This window comes from Anguilla rostrata, chromosome 6, assembly GCF_018555375.3.
Source record: "Anguilla rostrata isolate EN2019 chromosome 6, ASM1855537v3, whole genome shotgun sequence".
NCBI classification, from domain to species: Eukaryota; Metazoa; Chordata; class Actinopteri; order Anguilliformes; family Anguillidae; genus Anguilla; species Anguilla rostrata.
This window is the reverse complement of record NC_057938.1, coordinates 42754262-42780823: the sequence shown is the minus strand read 5'-3', so window position 1 is coordinate 42780823 and position 26562 is coordinate 42754262. Positions and strand designations below refer to the sequence as shown.

General features: G+C 49.2%; 1 protein-coding gene across 7 annotated transcripts in view; it reads left to right on the top strand.

The window, feature by feature from the left end:
• Positions 1 to 26562, top strand: part of arid1b (AT-rich interactive domain 1B) — a 113146-nt gene that overhangs the window by 63303 nt on the left and 23281 nt on the right. For 5 of the 7 annotated variants that reach the window (XM_064339832.1, XM_064339831.1, XM_064339830.1 and 2 more), the window contains 5 exons: positions 9947 to 10190; positions 16225 to 16314; positions 19577 to 20017; positions 23666 to 24005; positions 26080 to 26229. In XM_064339832.1, the coding sequence (XP_064195902.1) occupies positions 9947 to 10190; positions 16225 to 16314; positions 19577 to 20017; positions 23666 to 24005; positions 26080 to 26229 (1265 nt within the window). The remainder of the gene's footprint in view (positions 1 to 9946; positions 10191 to 16224; positions 16315 to 19576; positions 20018 to 23665; positions 24006 to 26079; positions 26230 to 26562) is intronic. The other 2 variants (XM_064339836.1, XM_064339834.1) reach the window with 1 other exon arrangement.

Genomic DNA, 26562 nt, shown 5'->3' with positions numbered 1-26562 from the left:
TTCTGGTGTAAATAGGTCACGTTAATTTGCAGACAATGTTACACATTTGTTTCACAGAGAACTTCAGTCCTACGAAAAATAATTAGGAGCCTGATGACGATATCTAAATATTTTTAGTAGCGGAGGGAAGGGAACATCAACAACAACATCATTTCGTTTCTGAGCCACTTATGATTTTGAGCGTGGTGTTAATTGAACCGAAGACTGCGGTACAATGCGCACACTGCACGGTGTAAATTACACATTAACATTTTATGCAGTGATTATTTTCTGATGTCTCAAAACTAAATAAACATATGGAACTATTCCAGCCTAGTTATTCCGCTGAGTGTTGTATTGTGATTCCCATATTTTTTTAAGTGATACATTTAGTATTTTAGAGTTAAAATGTGTATCGTATGGTATCTGTGGAAAAAATCGTTTCTCCAGAGCGGTAAAGAAATAGCGTGGGCACCGTTGTAATACCACACACACACACACACACCCGTGAAATCTTATTGAGTCTTTTCTGTTCACGAGCTGCGGAAGCAGGCCAGTCTGAAGGACTGTATTCAGTGTCTTCAGAAAGCATTCACTCCTCAACTTTTTTCTTTTTCCATTTTATTTATTTATTTATTCATTTATTTTCTTCCCTCCACCAATACGATAAATTCAACCCATTTATGGAAATATACAGAAGCGATTCAGTTGGTGGGGATAGCAGTGTTCATTATGCGAGCGACCTGTTGGCAGTTTGGATGTCAGTGGCTTGCCCTCTTCACGCGTGTATGATCGGGTCTCCTCCTCCGACCACACCGTGGCTAGCACTGCGGGTTTCAGAGTTGAACTGCACGTCGTCTTCGCCCTCCTGAGCCGGCTGCGGGGACATAAACGAGCACGCTCGTACGTACTTTGTGAATTGGACATTCCAGTTTCGGTGGGATCTGAGGTGCCAAATTTTGAGAAGGGAAAGTAAAAATTTCTGAAGGCACTGCAGAGCACCAAAAACTAGGGTTGGGTATCGAGAACCGGTTCCAAAATTTCAGAAACCTGAACTGAAGAAGTCGCTTATCGAATCCTGAAAGAGTATTTTCAGTCACATTCTCAAAATGAGTGAAGTACATTGAACACTAAAAAAAGTCTATTCAATTGTTGAAGTCAACTCCATATGGTTAACCTTGTATTCAGCTAATGCTAGTAGCGCCTCACACTCAAGTAACATACAAAAAGCACAACATTGTACACACAACTTTTATTTGGCAAGGTAGAGAATGATATTTACGAATTCACGGAGCAGTATCTCCCCTCCTCTGATTCATCCCCCGAGAACTTCTGATAGAGAAACTCGATTATTTCTCTATATTCTGCTCTATTTTTATTTATTTATTTTTTTTACCAAAAATGAAAGAAAAGACACCATATACCATACATTATTATTGGTTATTTACATTTTATAGCTGCCAGAATCTGCTAATAAAGATAGTTTTGGCTTTTGAAACCTTTTGGTTTTATTTCTTACTCAGAAAATATGATAAGAATCACATCTGGGATTCAGTAAGAACCAGATTCGATAAGCAGAATCAGAACCAGGATCAGAATCAATAAAATCCTACAATACCCAACTTTACAGAAAACATGTGTGCATGGCTTCGTAAATGTCTCTCTATTAACAAAGCATTGCGTGAATCTGTGCATTTCTTTTTAAAAAGCAGTGTTCCTCTCTTTTTCCTCTCTCACGTCCTAGCCGATTTAACCTATGCCATTCTTGCGACTTCATTTCCTGTCTAGGAAGCACTCTGTAGGCCATTCTTTTGCAGTCAAGCTTTACTGTGGGGGGGAGAGGCAGGGGGCTTCGTATCTCCCAGAACGTCTGCTGCGGATTTCAGCCTCGGAGGCTGGTGCTCAGCAACTCTTCCTCCTCACGAACGGAGACCCAGCAAGGCCTCACATCACGGTGGGCAGCGATTCAGGCGAGACCCAGGCTTTCGGGCCTTCGGGACCTTCTGAAGTGTCCTCACGGTGTTGTTTAAAAGAATGCTAATCGGAGAGATAGATGGCACAGGGGAACGATTGGTGCAGGGAGGGGGTGGGGGAGGAGCTTCGCGCTTCCCCCATCAATATGCGCTCCGCGTCCCTGTCCTTGGGTAACCGCCCGCATCGGGTTCTTGAGTCAGCGGAATGGCGCATCGCTAATGAACGCGGCTCGAGGGTTCGGCTCAGACCTCTCCCTTTCTATCTCTCCCTCCCTCCCTCCCTCCCTCCCGGTCTGAGGAGCGGTCTGCTTCAGGCGGTCCTCGGCGAATTGCCGCGATAAAAGAGAGAGAGAGAGAGAGGGAGAGAGAGAGAGACGGAGAGAAAGAGAGCGAGGGCATCCGGTCACGGCGCTAAAAGCTGCAAAAATGGAAAGAAGGAGGGGAAAAAAAAGCCTGAAATCAAAAGCAAAGCGGCTCCAATTAAGAGCATCTTTTGTTCGGTTCTCTTGGTCTCGTCGTCGACTGCGTCTGTCTCTCTATCCCTCTCCCTCTCTCGCCCCCTTCACCCTCTCTCTCAATTTTTAAAATGCATAATGCATATTATAAATTGATTAACAACCTGGAATAATTTAAATATAAGTAGGCAATAAATGAGGCAGGCTGTGCGGTCGGTGAGGGAGGAAATGTTGAATCTTGGTCGTGTGCTCGAATAGAAATGCATAGTTTTCCCTTTAATTATGTGGGTTCAGTTGGTTGTTGGTTGGTTTTGCAGTTACTTTTTTTTAAAATTCCGCTTTGATCTGTTTTAGACAGATCATGAAATCAAGAACTTTTAAAAAGTCAGCACTTTCCCTCCCTCCCTCCTTTCTCTCGCTCCCTTTTTCTCTCCTTCTCTTCCCTTCCCAGAGATATCGCCAGCTGCTATTAGTTCTAGTATTAGTATTAGCATCTTCCTAGCTCGTGCCACTGCGCTGTTTGCCACGATGAACATCACGTGTCGCGTGATGCTAAAATCTTTTTTTAATCCAAGCTCGTCTTTTTGGATTTAAAAAAAAGAAAAAAAAAAAGGTGCACGCGGTGGTAATTAAACTGCTACACGTCTGTTTGCTTAAAGATTGTGTGTGCAGCCCCCTCTCCACCGTGTGGGTTTAAAAATAAATAAATAAAAGCCTGTTTAATGCAGCTGAAGCCCTTTCTCGTGCGTGCGGGACCCTGGAGGAGCAGCTCGCTCTGCGGAAGCAGAACTCGTCGGATGTCGCCGTATCCAGCGGGATGCAGGGAGAGAGGGATTTAGACCTGTAAACGACGGCGCTTCTGTTCTGTCCCGCTCAGCTGCTCTGTGTTTGGGCTCGGATTAGTGTTGCAGTGCGGGGCGGGGCCCGGGGCGCGGGAACCCCCCTGGTGGGGATCGAGAGACCCAGCCGAACACGCCGGGGCGCCCCTCTTCACTTGGGGCGGGACACGTAAAGGGCGGGAGGGGTGCGAGAGAGGGATAAGGAGGGGTCGGGAAGGAGGGAGGAGAGGAAGAACTGTTAGCGGGCCAGAGAGTGGGAAAGAGAGAGGAGGGAGGGAGGGAGTGATGCGGGGGGGGAGAGGACCGCAGAGCCCCGGCGGTCCGTCTCGGGTCGTGGAGTCGGCGGGGCTGCGCGGTCGAACCGCTCCACGCCGGCGGTTACCGCGGCTCTCTCCCGGTTCCGCTTTAATTATCCCTCTGCGCCGGGGCGACCGGGGAGATACGCTAATGCCCGTCGCCCGCGCCGACGAAAGACGGGCGTGAGGCACGGTGCATTATTCAGGCGGCCGCGCGTCGCCCGGAGGGGGCGCGCCGCGCTTCTCATCGCTCAAAGGCGGGGTTACAGCCGGAGGAGCCGCCGAATCGCGAACGAGGAATTTTAACAGTGTATTTATTTAGCCCTGCTTTTCATGGGCGGCGGCTGAGGAGGGGAGGAGGGGAGGAGGGAGAGGGAGAGGGAGGAGGGGCTAAAACAGCTTTCCGTGGCAAAGAGAATAAATAAATATATTCATAAATGTAGCGAGCTAGAGGTCCGGACGAATACGCGTCGTCGTTAAGTGGCCCTTCAGCCGGTCGACGGAGAACGTCAACGCGCGGCGAAATGCATCAAAGAGGCTTGGCAGCTGCGGGAACATTCCCCCCAAATAAAGCTCCCGATAACTAAATCGCGTCGCCGTCGCAAATAAACGCTAAACGATTTCGGCTTTTCGGGTTTTTAGGGGAACGTGGAGGAACCTGAGCGCGAGCGCCCGTCCGCTCCAGCGCCGCGGCGTAGGGTGTGCAGCCATAACGAAGTCTTTCTCGTGACGAAAGGAGCGCGTTTATTTCATTAGCATCTCTGTTATTAGATACGGCGAGCGGCGTTGGGGGAATAGCCCCTTTGTTAAAGGAATTAGCCCTCCGCTAGGGGAACAGCCCTCCTCTTAAGTAGTCTCGTCGGTCCTCGTCGTTCCCCGGCGTCGTCGGGGGAATCGCCGGGAAACTCGACGCTAATCCCCCCACCCCACCCCCCCCTCGTTTGGCGGGAAGCGGCGCCAGATCGCTGCTTCGTTAGCCGCTTATGAAGATAAGCCTCCTAATTGACCGTCCGCCGGACTCCCGCACGCTTCCCCTTTCAGGGGGGGGGGGGGGGGTCCGACCGCGGGCGCGTCCCGGTCTCCCGGGCGCACTCGGGGCGCGTGACGAGAAACGGTTCGGAGACGCCGACGTGCCCAGCGCTCGCTTTCCCGGTTTATCCGCACCGCTCCATTCGCCGAAAAAGAAGCACGTTCAGACCTTCCTGGTTTGACTTTCATCTCTCTCTGGTTGAGAAGTGAGTCATTCCATTTCTCGCTCGCCCCCCTCCGCCCCCCTCCCCCCCATTCCCAGTATGCTAGTCTTTGCTCATTAATTTCAGTCCCCCCCACACACACACAAACACACACAAACACACAGCTCTACCTCCTCACAAACGAATGCATGGCGTGTTGCTAACGGCTAACGGGCCCAGCGACCTCCCCGCCTCTTTAAGCTCATTGGGTGGAAGAGCTTCTCAGCCGCTCTCAGATTACTCGGATCTGGCCGGGCTCCAGGACACCGCGACGGCGTTCCCCGGGATATGGAGCTGCGCGGTGGTGAGGTTTCGGTTTCGCGCGCGCCAGGCCGGCTCAAGCCGTTAATTTCTCTCTGATGCAACAGAGAGGCGGAGGTGTGAAAGAGCCACCGAGCGGAGGTGAAGCAAGATGGCCGAGAGAGAAGGTCACGGGCCCCCGGGCGGGGCCGGTGCGGAACCCGCGTGGTACTCGCAGAACGCGGAGAGGCCCGGGAAAAAGAAGCGAGGCCTTTCCGTTCGGTTCGGGCCGCGTCGGGACCGCGAGGTCACGCGGAGCACCGGGGTCGGCGATGTCCGAACAAAGCCGGACCGAAGGAACACCGGCCCCCCGAGCCTGGCTCGTCTCGGGAAGCGCCGGCAACTTGCTGCCGTCGTCCTTAAAATATTAGCTTCTCTCGTACTTTGAGACAGACGCCTCTCAGCGGATCGAGGCCCGGTATAATGTTATTCCGCTGCCATAAAGTGAGCGCACCACAGACTTGAGCAATTATAAAAAATCCGAGAGCTGGACTCGCTGTGAGGAGAGAACGTGGGGAATTTGCGCTGAAATCCCAAAATTGAAAGCGTCAGCCGTAAGTCGCACCTTTTCTGTCCCGTCAGCAGTCAGCAGTCAGTCTGCCGTCGTATCTGTGACACGTTATTTATGTCTGCCCCAAACTTCATTCCCCTGGAGGGTGTATGATGAATCGCCCAACACGTTGCAATCATCCTTAATTGGACGCTGATACATTTTATTTACGCAGAGGGTCTTCTCGTACCGTGTTCCATTGTAGTTTTTGAATCCTCTTTAACCCTTTAAGGCGTGAGATCACAAATACGTGATTAGAATGTTCTCAACTGAACATTCTAATGCTGATGTAGCAAACACTACTGGTAAATGAAAGCAGCGGAGTTCTAGAACACTGACTTAGAATTTTGCAAAAAACATTCCGAAAAATCTACTCTACAAAGGGTTAAAATAATTTCCCTCCACTTCGAGTTTTCTTTCCAGACATTTCTGTGTGTCTCTATGCATCTCTTAAATATTAATGTCTCTATGCACCTGTCTCTGGAGGGATGGAGAGGGGGAGGCGGGGAGTGAGAGACTTGAGACCGGGAGTCTGTGAGCGCAAGGACGGGGCCCACCGGAAACGTCTGTGAAAACACCCCGCCGCGGCGCGGTCCGGCTCCCTGATGTCTTTTTAACGACGCGGTCGAACGCGCCGCCGTTTCTCCGTCTCGGGACGGGATGATGGACGGCCGTGCCGCCGGGCGGGCAAGGGCCGCTTCTTGTGCCGCGGTTTCTCCAAAAAAAACGTTAACATACGTACTCGCTCGGGGCGTCGTCCCTCTACGCCGTACCGGCCCGTCCGACCCGGTTACCGCGCCGGTCCGCGATGCGAACACCGATGTGTCCGTCTGTCGGTCCACACGTCGTTAGCCCGCCGCCTCTGCCCGCCCCCCCCCGTTGAACGCTGAGGCACTGAGGTGACATTACGCGGGCCCGATCGCCCCAATCAGACCGCAGTTCCACCGTCTCCACGGTCACCGTTCCGGAACGCGACCGTAACAAGCGCCGTGCTGCTCTGCAGCAACATCGTTTTCCTGATATCGAGCCTAGGTGGCCGTGATCATCTCAATATTTATCTCATTATGACAATTACACGTCTCGGAGGTGAACGAATGGCTGTGGGGTGCCAGCTGGTTGTATTTGACAGCTATTTGGAGACTTAATGCCCGGAGTAATTTGTAGCGGAGAGAGAGAATGGGGAGCCATTTGGAGCCGGGCCACATTGGAAGGGGGACGCGCGTTGGCTCGTTAGCGACGCGGGCTGGTTTTGGGCGCGTGGGCACCGCGGAGTCCTCCAGGTGGACCGCTCGGCCCGGGTCTGCGCCTCTTCCCGAAATCCGCAGGAGCTGGGTCCTCTTCGGAGCGACCTGTTCTGGTCCTCCTGCCCCTACCCGGTCTCTCGGGGGGGTGTTCGTCAAGCTCGTTCTTACGCCGGACATCTGGACAGTGTCGAAACTTTTCCTTCGTGAGATTCGTCTCGCCGTCAGCCACTCAGGCTTTGTCATTAAACCCATTTACCTATTTAGCCAGGTGGGTCAGCTGAATCAATGGGATTTTCATTTAGAATGGTACCCTGAGGAATTGGAAGTAGAAATGGGGATAGTGTAGCATACTGGATTTGAGTCACCAGCGTACATTCATTCAATGTTTACTTGATGAGGCCTTAGAACCGTCAGTAGAACCGTCCAAGAAAAAAGAGACAGGACAAATGGTATCTATAATAAGAAGATTTGTTAATAAAATTGGTCAATGCCATTTTGTTAATGAACTGGTGAAATTACAGTAAAATGACATACAACCCCACACAAAACAGATGAATTTATGAAGTTATTTCTGATGACTCATTTGGGACTAAAGGGGTAATGTTAAAGAAACCAAAACAAGCTAGTGGCTAACAAAATGACAAGTAGCTTTGGCTGCGGAGGAGCAGTAGATTATTGCCATAGCGTATGCAAACATAATGAGGTTATTATGTTGCTTGTACTGTGAATCACTCTGTCAGTATGTTCCCATTAACAGAAATGAAAGACAACACTTAAAACAGTTCAGCAAAACAAAACGTAATTCCAGTCACTAGATGAAACTTACAGTAACTCAAATTGATGTCCGCACCAAGGATTACGAATGGCTTTGTTTACTTGGTGGGCTCGGGGGTTGGGCCAGTCCAGAGTTCCCGCGGTCCGCCTGCTCGTCCGCTGCTAGTCCTTCCATGGAATAATCTAGAAAAGAAGCCAGTCGAGCGGGTAGCTTTCTGAGGTGTTTTACGTGGGAGGGAATTTTTTTGATGTTGTAAAGGTCCAGGAGCGCTCTACGCGACACGGGCAGTAGAGCTGGGGCCTCGCTACGGCTGAGGCGCCGCGTCCGCCAAATGTTCCCGCCACGTCTTCGCCGACGCGTACATCTCACGTCGGGGTGTTAGCGCGCCGCGGCTCTTTGTTGTTCCTGCTGTGGAGCGTCTAGCCCGGCGTCAGTTTGTCTGAGGACACTTTGTCCCTGCTGCTGATTCACCATGTGCTACAGCAGCCAGTAAGATATAAGATTGGGTGACCAGACGTAGAGTCAAAATTTTTACCAGGATACATAGAACATCCTATTCTTTTGAAAAGTGAGCTGACCAAAAGGATGAAGTCTGGTGGCCAGGGAAGAATGTTTTGATTGTCAAAAATGTTGTTACAGAACAAATTTTGAAACAGTTCAACCCCAACCCCCCCCCCCCCCCACACTGAGGAACCGGAACACTTTCTTCTACCTAGCTGTTGATAATGGCCTTTGAGTATCTATCAAGCTGTTGAGTACACGTTTATTATGTGCTGCTGACAAGTGACTGGCATTATTTGTGAATATACTGCCTTGTTTCATTAGGCACCGTAAGAAGGGAAATGGCGAGCGCTCGTCCTTGTCGTGCAGCGGCGCGCGACCGTCGCTCGTGCCGCCTGTCTGTAAACGACCTGGGCCCAGATTGGGGTGGACGGGTCATTACCGCTCCTCCTCAAATACCCGCCGGTTTCTTCGTGGCCTTCGATGCGTCGTAGACGTCGCGGGAATCGGGAGAAAACCCCGGGCCCGAAATAGACCCCGAGTGCCTGTCGGAACGACCTTCGACGGGCCGCCTGAGGTTGCTGCTGAAAAGCGATCAATATTTAACCTTGCGGCTGTGATTTAACGCGCGGCGCCCGAGCATTAAGCCGTCCTGAGAAGGCGTTTGAAAGTGTAATGATCGGCCGGCTGTTCCCTGAACATGCCCCCGACAGAGCTGATTGGTTGTAAGTGCTCGGAAATTACCTCGGTGCCCTTTGCGTTGACAGAGAGAGCCCGGGCTTGCCTGTCTGGATGGAATGTTCCAGAAAGTGTTACGGCAAAAGTAGTGAGGGCTGCTGGGAGGTGTTGCCCGGGCAGGAATTGTGCTCACTGCGTAGTCCCGCCTCCTCCGCGTTTTCTCTCGCTTCGCCTGGCGTGTTTTGGGAGAATCCTGGAGATGAATTCCCAGCATGCCTCAGTTTCTCAGGCGGTGGCTGTGGACTGGAGATCTACTCTTCCGTAGGTTTTCATTTCAACCCTAATTCGGCGCACCTGATTCTGCTAATTAGCGGCTCATTGATATCTCTAGCTGTTGAATGAGGTGTGCTCTGTTAGGGTTGGAGTGAAAACCTACACGACGGTAACATTAGATCTCCAGGAGCAGGGTTGGGGAGCCCTGCTGTGGACTGAGATCAGTTGATTGTTTTATTTAGTTAGCCGTTCGGTTGGCCGAGATGGTCGCTCGGGAGTTCCAGTGGTGGAAAATGGCTGTGGTTTTTCGTATTTTGTTCACAACCTGCATCAGAAACATGGAGGGATTATGGTCTGTAGAGATGCTGAAGGATGACGGTGGATGAATCCTCCCACTCTGTGTTACTTCTCAACTACTCACAAGCTTAGCGAGTCTCAGTCCACCCGTCCTCCAGTATTTATCCATCACCAGTATGCTTCTTTTGTTATGTATCGTGTTAGGAGGCCTCAGTATACCTCCTGTCACCCGATACAGCAAATTTCATTCCATCTCATGGAGCCCAATCATTTTTACAAAATCACCCGGCCTAGTCAAATTATACTGTAGGTGCCTACTAACTTGCTAGTAAGCTCAATAGGTTGCAATCAGACAATTGAATGGGTAGAGTACTCAGTATGTCTTCTATATATGGCCATAACTTTATCGTGAGTATAGAGTGTAACGTTAACAATGTAAGCAAGTAACTTATTTGAATACGATAATAGTGAGAGAGCAGTATTCACGTTACCATGAGCTCATACGACTTCAGACGTCCTCACGAAATCTCACTCTGTGTCTCTTCCCCTTCCAGGACCTGTCGGGCTCCATCGACGACCTGCCGACGGGGACGGAGGCGGGGCTGGGCTCGGCGGTCAGCGCCTCGGGCTCCACCAGCAGCCAGGGCGAGCAGAGCAACCCGGCGCAGTCGCCCTTCTCGCCCCACGCCTCGCCCCACCTCTCCGGCATGCGCGGCGGGCCCTCGCCCTCGCCCGTGGGCTCCCCCGTGGGCTCCAACCACTCCCGCTCCGGCCCCATCTCGCCCGCCAGCGTCCCAGGTGCGGCTCCGCCCCCCTTCCTCTCAGACCTGTCAATCAAAAGAGAGAACTGTCTTTTTTAAAAATGCACTAATCATATATATTTTTTTTTTTTTTGGGGTTTTTCTTTTATTTGATAGAACAGTGTAGAGAGACAGGAAGAATTATGAGGAGAGAGAGGGAGAGACGTGCGGCAAAGGTCGGCGGTCGGATTCGAACCACCGACGTCATGGCTTGCACTGAGCATGTGGTTAGCGCTCTACGGGCTGCGCCACTAGACGCCCGCTAATCATATTTCAGCAACAAATCTGGCCTGGGCCTTTCTATGTGGAGTTTGCATGTTCTCCCCGTGTCCGCGTGGGTTTCCTCCCACAGTAGAAAGTCATGCAGGTAGGCTAATTGGAGATTATAAATTGCCCATAGATACGAGTGAATGGTGTGTGTGCCCTGCGATAGATTGGTGGCCTGTCCAGGGTGTATTCCTACCTCTCACCCAGTGCATTCTGGAATAGGCTTGAACACCCCACGCAGCCCTGCCCAGGATAAGCGGGTATAGATAATGGACGGATGGATATTTTAACAACGATGGAATTTTCAATCACACGTGAGTTAACACATGAATTCATGTGCGGTTGAAGTTCCATCGTTGTTGAAATGTGATTAGTGCATTTTTTTTTATTACCGTTCTCTCTTTTGACCCTTCTGACCTCCTGTTGGTAAATTCTCTTGTCATGCTTTGATTTTATTGGCCGAGTAGAAGTGAGATACTACGGATAGTGAGCAGAACTGATGGGGAAAATAACCAAATATACCGGGCCATTGAACAGTAGGCTTAAAAAATGTCCACACAGTACTTTGTGTAAAATAAGCTTGGTTCCGTCTGCTGCTAGACCGAATTTTAGTATCGTAAAGTTGGCAGCCGGCCTGCCACCAGCAACCTGAATGCTGTTGCTGCAAAACATCTATGCTGGAAATTCTGGAAACGCCTAAAAAGAAATTGTCCGTTTGGTTGGTTGTGTGTGTGGATATCGACGAACTTCATGCAACTGTACATGTACAAGAAATCAGCAAGCAGTTGATCTGTTAGCATTTGTCCTTTTTTTTATTGACTATTTTTCTATATTGTGAACACTTTTGTTTTACACACGCAGAGAACAGTCAAGAAAATGTGTTGCGAGACGTCGTGTGTAAACGCACGATCGTATTTTTGGAGGAGCGTGTTTTTCGTATTCTCAGTTCCATACATCGGGTACAACGCAACGTCAGCAGTGTGAAGTCTAATTTAGCCGCGTGACATTAATGAGGGTAAACACAAACTGAAAAGTGTGCGCCCTGCGCAGTTCGTATTCTGAGAAATGGCAGAATCGCTGATTTCCTTCAGGAAGCACACACGCAGGTCCCGACCACAACTGCGTGCGCTTCGCTGATTTTGCTTTTCCCGTTAAAGTCAGATCTGCTCCGATTGCACATTTGCGGGTCCCGTGTTTACCGAGAGCGACGCGGAGCCTCCGCTCGCCGGTGGAAAGCGTGCGCTGTTTTCGACGCTCTCCCCCACACTAACCATAACGAGCTTTTAAAAAATCCCTCCGGTTGCCTCGAAACCGTTTGTCTTTTCCGCACCAAACTTTTCTGAGCTTAATGACCGGACGATCCAGCGCAAAGCTGCTGTAATGACTGCAGATGTGCACGGCGGCCCACGTTATTGTTTTGACGCATCGCCCTCAGGAGCGTAAGTGCCGCCGTTTGCCCCGCGCCGAAAAGTTTCACTTCAGCAAGAATTGTTTCCAACCACCGTAAAACCTCTTGAATAAATAATCAACCGTCAGGCAATTGCCTTGAGTGCACAGTGGCTGCGTTTGCGGATGCGAGCGTCAGCATTGCCTCGGCGATGGCTTTCTGTACGGTAACGGTGTCTGCTTGCATCGTGATCCCCCCCCCCCCCTCCCCCGTACATCAAGTCCGTCGTCGTCAACACGCGGAATCTCTCTGAACCTAATTTTAGGTACGATTTTGGGTCACGGTGCTCGGGGTTGTTTTTCTGTATTCATTTCGGGCTCTTTGGTTTCGGCTCGGCTGGTTTTTCCTGATTGATGTCGAGCTGCGGGAAGCCTCTGCTTGGGCTGTCAATCACTCTGAGGAGGCGGGGCAGATACACAAAAACAGAAAGAGAAGACTTGACATCAATAAAAGCGGAGACCGTCACACCTCCAAATCTGACTGCCAGAGCAGGGAAATGAGATTAAATATCACGCTATGCTCCACTTTGCTTCAGTGACATCGCCCTGCTTAATTTGACTCATGTAAACGTAGAACCCTATATTTTCTACGCATGTATTGGTGCTTGGGCCTCACAGAATCACACCATAGAGTACTGGACCTAACATTCTCTACTGTTGTGTCATTTTAAGGGATAAAAGTACTGGGGGAATGGACGTCAAATACAGTTTCCATGGACAACCACGGTCTTAAATCTCAACCCTGTCCCGTGGGTCCCCGCTCAGAGTCGCTGTGAAAGCGCGTGGCCTAGCAGGAGGGACCCACCCCCTCTCTCGCCCCCGCCCCCTCCGACCCAACCCCTGCCGTGCGTTAGGGTTAATGGGGGCACCCGGACGAACAGCGTATCATGTCTGCCGGTCATTAAAAAAAAAGAAGAAAAAAAAGGACCGGTTTTATGAGACCGGCCAAAGCGACTCCAAACGACCGGGCCCATTATCTCTCCCCGGCGCGGCCCGGCCCGGATCGTCTTTGATAGCGCTGTTATCCGCTTTCAGTCGGAGCTGAAGCCGCAGTTCTTCCTCCCCGTCCTGCTCGGGGGCCCCAGTAATGAGGTCCACGGGAGACCAGTTAGGCCCCGCGGCCCTTTCAGCCTCCCCCCTCCTCTCCCCGCCCCCCTGGCTGGGAACGCAGACTCGCGTCAGACCCCGGCTCGGTTAATCATTAGCGCGCGTTTTCCCCGCCATCTTGGGACCGTTTTTTTTCCCGCCGCACGCGGTATTTACAGTCGTCCCCCCGAGACTCGGAAAAATTACGGGGGCGTGTGGACTTCACGGGGTCTGCGACTCGTGGAATTCTGTGCTTTGAAAGTTTGAACGCCCCCATTTTTCACATCCGCGTTCTGGGCCCCTACCCGTCCAAAAATGCTGCTCCGCCCACCGGCGTCATGTGTTGCTGTGACCCAGTGGGACGCTGACGCTAAGTTTCCCTGCATGCTCTTGGGCTAGTCTCGGAAAGTACTGCTCTCGCTTCTCTAAACTTCTCTGCATTTTCACTCGTTCCTCAGTGTGTGAGCGTGATCGACCGGGCCTTTCCTCAGCAGTCCGTGTTCCCTTTTGGATACGCGGAGGTCCCGCAGTGTGGCTTTTTTGCCTAGAGTTGGGGCCTTGAGTTAGAACCGCAGAAATACGTTCCAGAGCGCCGTGCCACTCCTCATTTGCGTGACTAATAGCCGCCATCTGCTTTCAAAAGCGGCCTTCGAAGATCCCCGTCCGTCTTTATTCCGCGCGAGGGGTGTTCACTTTACGCTCGCTTTCGGTCGCGGCGTTCTCAGCTGCTGCTTCCTGAAATGATGTAGCCTTGCGTCGGGACGACAGCCGCGCAGAGCGCCTTATTGATTGCCCGAAAGACTCCTCCTCCCTCCTCCTCCTCCTCCTCCTCCCTCGACGCCCGGCGCATTACGCGGAGGGAACTTCATCATTTAAAACGGCGAGAAAAGACACGTCTCGCAATTAGACACGGGAACCGACGTCTGAACGCGCGTTCTGACGTCGCAGTTTACTGCTGATCCAAGACTCCGTTTCCCAGGAGCGGCGGGGGGAGACGGCGTGTCACATGACGTTAGGCACCGACGACTCTTTAAGTGCGGAGAAATGCCACGCGGTGAATTATTTAGCCGCTGTCTTTTAAAGATCTAAGTGTTTGTTTTTTTCTTTTTTGTTCCGCGCGTGTGTTTAGCGCACTGGCGGTCGCACTGTAACGGCTCATTAAAAATGAAAGCGGAGGTAGAGCCGGGAGACGTATCGGGGGCTGGAGCGACCGGTCGCCGGCGGACCTGGGTTTATTGAGCTCTCTCTCTCTCTCGAGCCTTCCGATTGGCCGAACGGAGAACCGCGCGGGAAGCGGTCAGGAACCGGGGCGGCGGCGGCGGCGGCCGTCCGCGAGCTCTAGTGTGACTGGCACAGCCGCTAAAACAGACCTGGACTCGCGTTTCAGCTTCAGGCTCACAAAAAAAGCTTTTTTTTAAAAATACAGCCAGTAGGAGGGGAAAAAATAGCTGTTTTCTAGAAAGAACTGAGTAACAAAGAATTGCAGGGTCCTGACATCCACATGTAATAAAACCAATAGGTATGGCCTACCCCGGGGCAGTGTGGGAGCTCAGGGTGGCCGCTTCGATGCCTGCGTGATTTTTTTATTTTTTATTTTACATCGCTGCCTCCACTTTTTAAATATATCACGAAAATATAATGTCGTAAAACAATAAGCCGCGCCTCAAAAAACCACCTGCGTGCCATATTTTACCCCGCCGGAGTTTGACGTCTGACGGCGGCGGCTCCCGCCCCGCCCGCGGGCCTTGGCGAGGCCGATCGCTTCTGAAATCGCGTCGGGGCGCTAAGCTCGGAAACGAACGCGGTCTCGCCGCCCGGCGTGATTTAAAGGGCCGGATCGGCGCGGCCCGGGCATTCTGATGGATCGCGGGTTTCGGTTGGTTGGCGGGCGGGCGGGTGGGGTTAACGCTCCTGTCTTTTCCTCCGTCCCTCTGCCTCTGCCGTCAGTGCGGCGGCGCGCAGAGACGGGCGCTCGATCGAACGAGCCCGCTCCGTGGGGACGCCGCGTCGCTTAGCGGTTAGACGTCGGGCCGTGCCGTCACACGGGAGGCCGTAGCTGTCTGAGGCGGCCTTCCCCGCGACTGAACCTTGGGCTCAGAGCGCCTTCGTTTTCTTTTGTCTTTCAGTGAATTTCTTGTGTAATTGTGCGGTTCTGACCCAGAAAGCAGCATTACACTGGCCAATGGGGGTAGAAGTAAATATACTTGTACCCCCGTGTGTCCAGAACGTGAGAGTGAAGAAGAATTGCCCTTGGCCAGATGTTTTTTTTTGGTTTGAATGGCAGAACTCCTCCCGCCTTCATTTACCGCATAAACTGTGTTTTTGTTGTCACTCCTGCTGTTGCGTTTTTGGATGTTTTATCTCCGTTTGTTTTTGTTTTTTTTGGGGAATTTAGCAGATGCTCTTATCCAGAGCGATTTGAGAAGTTTGCACTTCCGCACGCGATCCATTTATACAGCTGGAAGTTTTTGTGAAGCGATTCGGGTTAAGTTCCTTGCTCTAGGGTACGATGGCAGCGGCCCAGCTGGGAATCGAACCAGCAAACCTCTGAGTTTTACAGGCCCCGCTCCATGACCGCTACGCTTCGCTGCCGCCCGCGTGGTCCGGGCGCATGCTAATCGCCCCTTTAGAGGAGACGACAATGAAAAAGCACTAATTCTGTCCCGTTTTCTCTTTTGGTTTATAGCTCAAACATAATCTTAATGAGTTCTGAAGTTCTTAACGCCATCTGCTAATGCCGCGCATTTCAATGTCCCGCGTTCCGCATTTCATCCCCGAGCAAATTATAACTGTACATAAATTACAGTGCATGTCAGTTGTTTATATGGTGCGAGGTCAAAGGTCAATTGCCTCCAGTGTAGTTTTATTATACTGTACAGCTGGAAGGGTTGAAGAACGCATCATCTTTTCTTCTTACGAGACATTGCATTAAGCTGACATCATTTGAATGAAGCTTCACTAAAATTATTTGCGATTTGTTGTCTGTGATTGTTCAATATGGTAACTTGACTTTTTTGTGAACATTGGGGGGGGGGGGCGGGGAAAGAAGCAAATATGCAAATTGGGCCATGGTAGCCCAGCCTCTGAAAGATTTGACCCTGTGGTCAGGTTTTAGTATTGGAGGGCAGTGAGACAGACTGTTGTGGTGGACGGACAGCGGTATCGGAAAGCGAGACTGTCCACCGCTCGGCGTCTCCCCCGCGTCTCATCCTGTCTCCCTCCCCCCCACGCAGGGACGCACATGGCCCCTCAGACCCCGGGGAACGTGTCCGACGTGGGGTCCCACTCCACGCTGAGCCAGTCCCCCATGTCCCAGGAGAGAGGTAAGCCGGCCTCGCCCGTCACACAACACTTCTTATCCCTCTTCCTTCTCCCAGCCTCCATTTGTACAAATATGGCACTGGAATGAGGAGGGCTAGCACGGGGAGGATATTACATTCGTTTCCTCTCAGTTTGTAAGGCACCACTCGATTGTTGAACTGAATAATTACTATGGCACGGCACCCACGCAAACACACGCGGAGCCATGAGCGGAATATTTGATAGGCTGTGTGTTATTGTGACCTCACTGTGATGTCATCGTTCCTTGCTCCCGTTGTGAATAATTTCACCGCCTCTCTTTCTGGAGCTTTCCGTGGCCAGTGGTCTGTCGGGCCTGGCTGTTCTGTCTGGGAGAGTGGAATGAGTAACGTTTCTTGGACTAATAACTTGTGAAGTGCAAACTGCTCCTCATAAAGCCTTGCATATGAAAGATTTGTTGATCCTAGAGTTGACGCAATCGTTGGCAGTGGCGCATTCCTCAGTTATATAACTTTGCGTGCCGTCTAGCTGAGGCCATATTTCCAAAATTCTCTACAAATATCTACAGTATACCCTCTCAATATGCCTCACCTGCAAAGCTTGACTACACCACGCACGTCATCTCACTCTTGACTGGCAACACCTGGTCCACTTTTGAGACCTAGGCTGTTGACAATGGACTGAAGAATGCTTCGCGGGTCTGGAAATGTGGCAATTTCCATTCAGTAACGGTCTACGAGTCTGAATCATTTAAAAGCTGAGGTGCCACAGGGTGGGTGGCCAGTTCTCCCAAGTACACCAAGTCATGATGGAGGCATAAAAGTCTTCCTGTTCTGCTCGGAGTACCGCTTTTACTGCGCACGTGTTTGCCTGCACTCGGGCAGTAAAAATATCTTTAGTGCCCTTCACAACGGGACTGTTAGAGAACTGCGAAATACAGAACAAAATGCATTTTGGTCACATTGATACATTTAATGCAGTCACACCTTCAGTTTGTTTAAAAATGTCAAGGAAGGGAAGATTTTTTTGGTTGGAAAGTACGTGCTATTGTCTGAACGTCAAGAGAAAGAAGAGGGCAATTTCTAACATGAAGTTTTGGTGCAGTTTGTCCTGGTTTGGTTCTGCTCCAGCCATCTCTTCAGCTGTCTAAACCTGAATGTTGAGCATGTGTTGTGGCGTATGCTTTTTAGGTGTCCTCTACCCCTGAACAGTATAAAGCACTACTAATTACGCCCAATTCCATTAGCCGTTGAGCTACTTAAAACGGCTCCGAGACAGCCTCTCTCAGCTCGTAGCCAGAATAATCTCTGGCATTCGGGAAAGGGTACGAAACGGGGAAAATGCTTCAGCATAGCCGAGTTAATTATGGCATGATATTTTGCCTTTAGAATTATATATATATATTTTTTTTTTTTGGATTGACATGATACTGTTTAAATTATATGATTAGATGAACTCATTCGAGTGCCTGTAGCCTCCAGGACCGCGCTCGTTTCCATTATTTTACCGCGCCGCTTTGTGTTTAAGAGTCCCGTCCATTCCGCCGGCCCTTGAAAACATTGAATGGGTTATTTGCTTTTAGTGGTGTCTGCACCAGCGATCCTCTACCCTATCCATTTTCCAGGCAATTTAAAATGCGGGATCACACACAGTTTTCTCAGATCCTTAGCGAGGGTAATGGAAGCAAAACATTACAATAATGTCGCCCTTTAAACCCGTGTTCACTTGCCGGCGAAGTGCTCTTTGTCAGTTTTTTTTATTTATTTAGTTTATTTTTTTTGGTGCATTTTCTCGCAATATTGTTGCGAAGTAAATGCAAAACATTGCTATTTCACAGCTAAAATAAGTGCGGATAGTTGGCCTTTACCGTTTCGTCTAACCCCGCGTTTAATAGAAAGGCAGGTTACGAAGCACTTCTGGATCCGCACGCTTGGCTGTCAGCTTTCAAACAGCCAACAACAGGCGTCAGAACGGTCGAGTAGAAACGCTCCAGTAAGGCTGTCGTCACAGTCACACGAAGATGAACTCGACGGGGCCTTAGCCTTGACACAATGACGTCTGATATTTCTGATCCTGCCGATGTGAAAATTGAGGTTTCTCGGTAGTCTAACGTGTGCGTTTGGGACCCGTGAATTGTATTTGCATTGAAAGGGTATGCGTCTGCATAAGTGAGGGGGAGGGAATTATTTGGTACGTGCGAAAGATTAATCATACGTACCGACGTGAGATTTCACAGATTCTGAGCGCGAAGAGATTCAGTGTCTGCTGTCTCATCCATAGGGGAAGATCTCGGCTTTGTCGTCGAAGCGCTGTCATTTCTCTCCAACAAGACGCAGGCTTTACAGCAGTGCGTGGGTGTGCATTATTTTTCCATAATTACTATTAGGTACAATGCACATAACCGCAAGTACGCTGTAGTGTAATGTTGCAAATTCACAGTGTCCGCCTTTGCAGTATGGTGCGCTTTTATGCTTTTAGTTGGAGTTGCATGATGACCAATCAAACCTGAGTGAAGGATTGAATTGTGTTTTTAATAATCAATCTTTTCTCCTGTGCTTGAGGGATAATTCACATATGGCAAAATTCACATTGCAGCAGGTTAGAGGCATTTATTCCTGCTGGGCTGTTTGCTCTCAATTTTAAATATAAATACGTTTGTATTCAGTACAAATTGAAGCCTTCTGCTAGAATCAGCCAAATTGTCAATTTAGATATTAAAGGCAATTTTTTTTTTTGAGTGTGAAGTGTTCCCTTGGGGTGCATGGTGAGAGCTTACTGTGTCTGTACTTATGGACTTTCAGACGAAATGTACCACAGTGAGTTTTTATTTTCATTTAAATGTCTTTTACCTTATGTTCTGAAAGTTGCTCTGCAATTGCACAGAAGTTAAAAGTTGACATCTTAATGTTGAGAGGACTGCACAGTAACTGGCCTTTAAACTGACAAAAGTGCGTCTCTTTTTGTTTGTTTCGGTTGTATACTGTGCAACCATTAGGTCTGTTTTGTCTACTGTTTTGTCTACATCAGAGCGGATTTGGAGATTCAGCGTGCGATTGTCTTCGTCGAGTTCCTCCGCCCTGTTTGAATAAGAATGAGGAGACGAAACCTGAGTGTGTGACGCGTGTGCATGCGTGCGTGCGTGTGTGTGTGTGTGCCTGCGTGCGTGCGTGTGTGTGTGTGCGTGCGTGTGTGTGCGTGTGTGTGTTGCCATCCACTGCTCTCTCAGAAGAGCGCGTCACTGGCCGTCTGACCAATCGACTATTCCCGTGTATTTTCTGTCTCCAGGGTTCGTACCCAGCATGCAGCGGACCGCGACCGCGACCGCCCCCCAGCTCGGCCCGCAGCAGCCCGGCCCCTCCATGTCGCCCCACCCCTCCCCGGGGGGGCAAATGCACCACGGGGTCGGCCCCTACCCACAAGGAGGGTCCAGTGGCTCCACCTACGGTCCCCAGGCCGGTCAATCTGGTCCCCAGTGCGGACAGCCTGGTCCCCAGGGTGGACAGTACGGTCCCCAGGGTGGTCAGTACGGTCCCCAGGGAGGACAGTACGGTCCCCAGGGTGGTCAGTACGGTCCCCAGGGGGGTCAGTCTGGACCCCAGGGCGGTCAGTACGGTCCCCAGGGTGGACAGTACGGTCCCCAGGGGGGTCAGTCTGGTCCCCAGGGTGGTCAGTACGGTCCCCAGGGTGGACAGTACGGTCCTCAGGGCGGTCAATATGGACCCCAAGGTAATGGCTCCCAATTTATTTAAATTTTTTGTTAATGAAAAAAAATTGCAGCAAGAAGAAGCATACTAACCCAGCCCTCACCTGACCAGCACTCACTGAACAATTTCCCTCTGAAGTACCATTCAGTTCTTAACAGGTGAAGAAAAGAGTGTCCCTGTTCTGTTGAATTGTTGACTATAAAATTATCTTATCGAAAAAGGATCTTATCTTGCAGGCCACTTTGGGGATGAATTGTGTGTGTCTGTGTGTGGGTGGTGTGATGAATACGGTGTGTGTGTGCCCAGTACAATTTTACATCCTTTCCATTTTCCATTTGTGGAAGATGGTCCGCGCCATTTTGTTAACCTTACTGAAAAGGGTGCTGGACAATAGAAACAGCAAAACCTGAACAGTTGGTATTTGAATAACAATAAAGTGATTAAAAAAAAAGAATAGGAGAAGCACTTCAGGTAATCCAAGGAACAATCGCAGGTGCTCATGGACTGGGGATGTCATATAAAAAAATATATATATTTTATAGATCCACAAAAAATATAACGCGATATGAAAATGAAATATGCAGGCACTCGTGTGAGTATAATATGAAAACCTTTATTTAGACGTGTAAATGAGCATTAAATAATTATTGCAGCTTATGCCCTTGACACGTGTGTTGTTGGTTCACCTTAATTGTCTGCTTTTTCCCACGGTTGTCTACACCCTGACAAAAGCGTTAGCCACAACGCGTAGGTTGTTTTTTAACGCTCATTTACCTGTCTAAATAAAGGCTTTTGTATTATGCTCACACGAGTGCCTGGAGACTGGATTTCTATACCACGCTGCCTTGTTTGCGAATCTATAAAACTCTTTTTCTCGGTCTTTAACAATAAAGAGAATTGAGCTTCTTGAAAATTTGATCGAACCTGATAGCTCATGAGATAAAGCCTATGTTCATCACTAAAGTGAGCACGTGTGTTCTGATGGGGTCGCAGAACTCCCTCTCTGCCCCACAGACCTCAGAAAGAAAATGGCTGCCAGGCCAGGTCGCTATTGGCCCGTTTGTGCTTTATGGCGGGACTGTTTTCTGCCTTCCGCCGCTAGCGAACTACTAGCCTAGCAGAGCTGTGTGGAAATGCTCCTTTACTCCCAAGGTCCAGCAGTGTTTCCTGTGCCTGGAGCACACGTGCAGATACTTGTGTGCAAAATATCTACCTGGACATTGCACTGGGCTCCACCTGAGCAACTGACGGGAGGCCATTGCGCCTCCAGGCACTGAGCACTCTGGGTTGCGGTCGGCGAGGTCAGCAAGGCAGTCCCAAATTCAGGCGTGTTAGGGGTAATTAACACCAGAAACCTTTCGGGGCGGTTTGGGCCTGAGGCAGCAGGGTGATACTAGGGTGTGAGGCACACGTGGTGATAAAACAGAGCTGAAGGGAAGAGATGGAAGAGAACAGAGAGGAGGAGATGGAAGAGAACGGAGAGGATGAGATGGAGGGAAGGCTCAATCACGGCTGGGGAAGAGATTGATTTTGTCTTGCGCCTGACCAAAAAAACTGCTCGGTTGAGTTGCCTCTATAGTTCACCTTATCAGTGAATGAGGCTGGTGTAGTCTATGGCGTTCATCTCTCCTGTCTTCTCTCTTTCTCTCTCTCTCTCTCTCTCTAGCTCCTACTCACTCTCTACTGACAGGGGGTTTCTGCCTAAGTCCAGGGTGATCTGTTACCCGGTTTTGTGTAGTCCTGCAGTTCTATAAATCCCTGCCCTCCTGATGGCAAATGCTTGGGCAAGGAGGACCGAGAATAGCTACAGAGCAGGGAAGAGCTATTTGGTTTTGTCTGTAAAGCCCCTTTTTATCTGCTGTTCTTTGGGCTTACATAAGAGACGCCCGTAAGACCTCGTGACATCACAAGTGCTTCGTTTTTTACTTGAAATCTGATGCTGAGAGACAAAGAAGAAACAAAAAAAAAAAAACTAAGGAATCCTTTTTGGTGTAAAGAAACATGTGGCAACGGTCAGGGTTAAAGACTTCAACCTTTCAACAGCTAGAGGGGTAGGAAGGTCGAACACGAGAAACCGCACTAATTGCCCTTGAAGTGGTCCTTGGCGGGGCACCAGCTACTCTTAATGCCCCGAAACACCCTGGGTGGAAAAAAAAAAAAAAAATGAAAGAGAAATTCACACTGAGAAACTAAATTTTTTAGAGGATTTTTCAAAGAACTACAGAACTTGATTTAAACCCAGGAGGGTCCTCTGAAGCACACGCTTCACAAAAAAAGGCTCGTTTTCCCAGGCCCAACGACTCAGATTTATATTTACTCTTCAGCCTCAAATATTTCTGCTTTCAGAGTCGGTAAAAAAGTCAGCCTAAATATAATGTGAAGAGTGCAAGATGTAGATTTTAAAAATGTACTTCGGTGTGACACCACAGAGCATGCATCTTCAACGTTTGGATCAGATAAGCCACGTTTGATTTTCTTACCATTTTTTTGAAACAGCCAATAACATTATTGATTAAAAAATCTCCAAGAAGACTCTTGCCTTGTAGAATATTTTATGAAATCGACAAAGCGGCCAACATTGGCGTGAGGTCCCTTTGTACTGAATGCAGTGACCTCTGCAAGCTGGAAAGTAATTAATAGGTTTCTTTTTTTTATGTTAGACTTTCAAGTGAGTTTGTTGGTAAAGGCACTTGGCCTAACCACAGGCTGGAACCTGTATCCTAGACATTGCTGGTTTGAGTGTTGGATATGTCATTAAATGTTGTGAAGACCACTGTAGTTTTACATTTGCAGTTGCAGCATGGAAGATGGAATGTAAATGAACTGTAAATTTGTTGTATATGTGATCAGGTACTTTTCTCCTGTCACACACTTAGCTTGCAAGAGCTTGGTAATGATGGAAGAGTAGTTAGCTTAGCATCTCTATTTCAATAAAAGAAAAGGTTTGAATAGGTTATTCGTGAAGTTAGCATTTTTAAAATACTGTGTAATGATTAACCATGGGCTACACCATGGGTTAGCTAGCTCAAATATTAGCGTATGTCCTTTAGGTTTTCTCAGTGTACCCCATGGAAATGCAGATACACCTAATCATGATTGCGGCCAAAAATACTATAATTTTGGAAACAATATCAGAAGGTAAAGAAGAATATATCTACTGAATGATTTTATTGAATTGTCTCAACTGATTAATTTGACTGTTATATAAATGTGAATATAGAGGGAACGTATTTTGGACTGTACTGCTACTGTAGTAAATTAACTAATTGAAATAGTTTTCAGGCACAATACACATTCACAGCCATACTTTTAGTGCCTTACATGAAAAGCTTTCAGATTAAGTGTAACAAATGTTTGAACTCTTCTAGCTGTTTGTTAGGTATTAGATGGCATATGTAAATTGAATTGCCAAGATTCCATTACAGAAGGACATTATCAAATTGCTCTTGAGCTCTTGCCCAAATTCCACTCACGATGTACCCTTATCTGAGCACAGCGCCTTATTAAAAACAGAAATACGTGTGATGTACTGTTGTAGTTTTTGTGTGACTCGATTGACTCCTGATGTCTTTAATCCCCTGATATGAAAATTGTGCCACTTTTTTGAGAGCTCGATTTTAATGTGGCAGTCAGTGACTCAGATGTGCCCTCTCATCTTTTGCCCCGGCAGGTAACTACCCCCGGCCACCAAACTACGGAGGGGCTCCGGGCGCCAGCTACAGCGGTCCAGGGCCGGGCATGGGCAACAGCCTGGGCATGAACGCGAGCAGCCCCATGCACGGCCAGGGCCCCGGGCAGCCCGGAGGGCCCGCCCCGGCCGGGCGCGGCCCCGGGACAGGCGCCGGCGGCCGCCCGTACTCGGGCAGCGGGAGCACCATGGCCCCCAGCTCTCCCGGCATGCCCCAGCCCGCCGGCCCGGGGATGGGGCCGCCTCCGCCCAACACCACCCGCAAGGCGCAGGAGCCGGGGATGGGAGCGATGCAGGCCGCAGCCGGCTCCATGCAGGGCAGGTCAGTCTGGAGACATTAAACTAGAGCAATGCCCAGATACGTTTCAGTTGGGCTTTCGCATCGTAGAACAGAGAAGAGCAACTAGACTGGTTCCAGGTCTTCTGAGAGATTTCTTATGAGGAGAGGGACATGATTGAAAGGAAATCACAAAAAAAAACAGCAGAAACTGCAGACCTCCAGGACTGGAGTTTGATACCCCCTGCTATTTCTTTTATGATTTCCTTTCAATCAGCAGCCACGTTAGGCCTTGGAAACAAGGTGTACAGACTCGTCAGCCAATCAGTGACTTAAATTTAGCACTGTGCAGGAACCAACCACCGCACACAGCGGCCCTCCAGGATTTCAATTTGGGACCCCTGCTCTAAAGCAGTCAAATTTTAGAAGGTGGACCATGGAGGCAGTGATCTTGATTCTCAGCCAGGAAGAGTATGTTATCGTTGCTGTTGCTGCTGTGCTATTGAGTCGGAGCCTTTTTATCGTACATACGCGCCTGGCCCTACCAGGTACATATGGAAGAGCACGCTTGACTAGCATTGTAGTATTTATTGACCGCAAAAGATCCCTTTGAGAAATGTGTATTTTTGCACGGTCGGCATAAGAACCGCCGCATGTTTCTTACCTCATGCGCTGAATGAATTTCAGGGGGAGGCGCGGGGTACCCTTTTAATATTCACGGCCAATGCCAGTGAAGCAGTTTGGCCAGGAAATTATCAGCGAACCGTAGCGAGAGAACATGCTGAAAGAGGGATTTCAAAGCACGCAGGCAGAATGCACGTTCCACATTTTTCCATTCGGGGGGTTAGCAGCTATGCGAAACCTGGAGGAATTCGGAGTGAGTTTTAAAAAAAAAAAAAGGAAAAAAAGACGTTGTTTCTGGAAAATGTTCAGGCAAGCCGGCTCACGGTTCAGCGCTGAACACACTTTGCTGGGTCACGCTGACGGATGAGAAGCGTAGCACGTTCGTTTGGGCGTTGCAGGCTGCGCTTTTAGCTTTAAAAGCTCGTTGGGCGTTCTTTCTCTGGTCTGGGTGACAGAAGTAGTTCCTCAGTGAGACGTGTTCTGCTTGTATAATTGAAACGGCTAGATGTAGCTGTGCATCTGTAACACTAATCTTACTGGGAGGAATTCAAGAAAGGTCTTTTTTTTTTTTGCTCGTGTAATAGTCTTGACGGTCTGCATCAGCAAAATCAGCTGTTTTGCTCTGGTCACCTTTTATTATTCAGAATTGAAAGTAAGTTATATATATGTTTTTTTTTTTTGTTTTTTTTGGTAACACCATTTCTTCCACGTCTCTCATGTTGTTTCACTGCCGTTGGTTAATCTCCTTTTTTAATGGGTGCTTCGTACCTAGGATTTTTTAAATCTACAAAGCCAGAAGCCATCAAAACATTGACAGATGGCTGTCATTAAACCTTTCGGTCAAATATTGTTTTGCCAAATTGTTTATTAAAGTGAAAGTTGCCATTTAAACCGCATAGTTCTCACTTCCTTTTTGCCCCCAGATTTTTATCATTAAACATACCTTTTATCTTCTGTGCAGTGCTGAGATGGGGCTAAATTCAGATTCCGCTCAGTAAGACACAAACTAGCTTAGCGCTCGAAGATTAGCCTGTATCAACAGCTTAGCGTGTATGGTTTTTATTTATGCATTAAAGTGATCGATGATAACTCTCAAAGAATGCAACCACTAGCCAATTTGAAAATGTCATCTGTTACAAGAACGGGGAAGAATTGGAGAAGCAGTGCGTTCCTAGCTTTGCATGATTATTCATATGGCTGAAGGTCTAAAAGCTAAAGACCATGAGATAATTGTAGGAAGTTGTTTTTAGTACAGATAGCCTGCACACTGTAGTGAAGGGAGTGAGTGACATCTCATTTCAAATTTATGGTGCATTTACTGCTTTTTCAAAATTCAAAGTCAGTGTTTTAGAACTCCATTGCTTTCAATTACCAGTAGTGATTGCTACATCAGTATTAGAAATGTTCCGTTAAAAAAAGCATTCTAATCACATATTTGCGATCTCACACCTTAAAGGATTAAACCAAAGAAGCTGTTCTCTTGCCCCTGCTCCAGGCCACTGTATGCACGGTCCCCTGTCTACCCCAGCCAGGCTGGGTCAGGGACACGGCCCTTACCCACACCCCTTCCCCAAACTCAGCCTCAACAACTGAACTACAGCAACGCTCAGGCACCTCCCATGATGCACCAGCCTGAGCTGTACGGGTAGGTCACGGTGCTGCCGACCTCCGTTCTGCCGCCGTTTGCTTCCCAGGCTCAGCTGTCAGTCTTGAGCGAGCCGCTCCCTGGAAACTGCGTAACTAAGGCAGCCATGTTGGCTCTGGCACTAACCCTGCGGTGACGATGTGCATGGCACATAATAATCATGATTGCATGGTTTCTGGGCCAGGGGTGGGCGGAGCATGTTTGGATTCTGAGATATGTTGGGTGACATGGTGAAGCAGTTTGGCTGACTCATAATGGTGCTTCTCTGTCTATTTGTCTATAGCTTATCATTTCACAGACATACATACATATTTCTATGAGGATCACATTGTT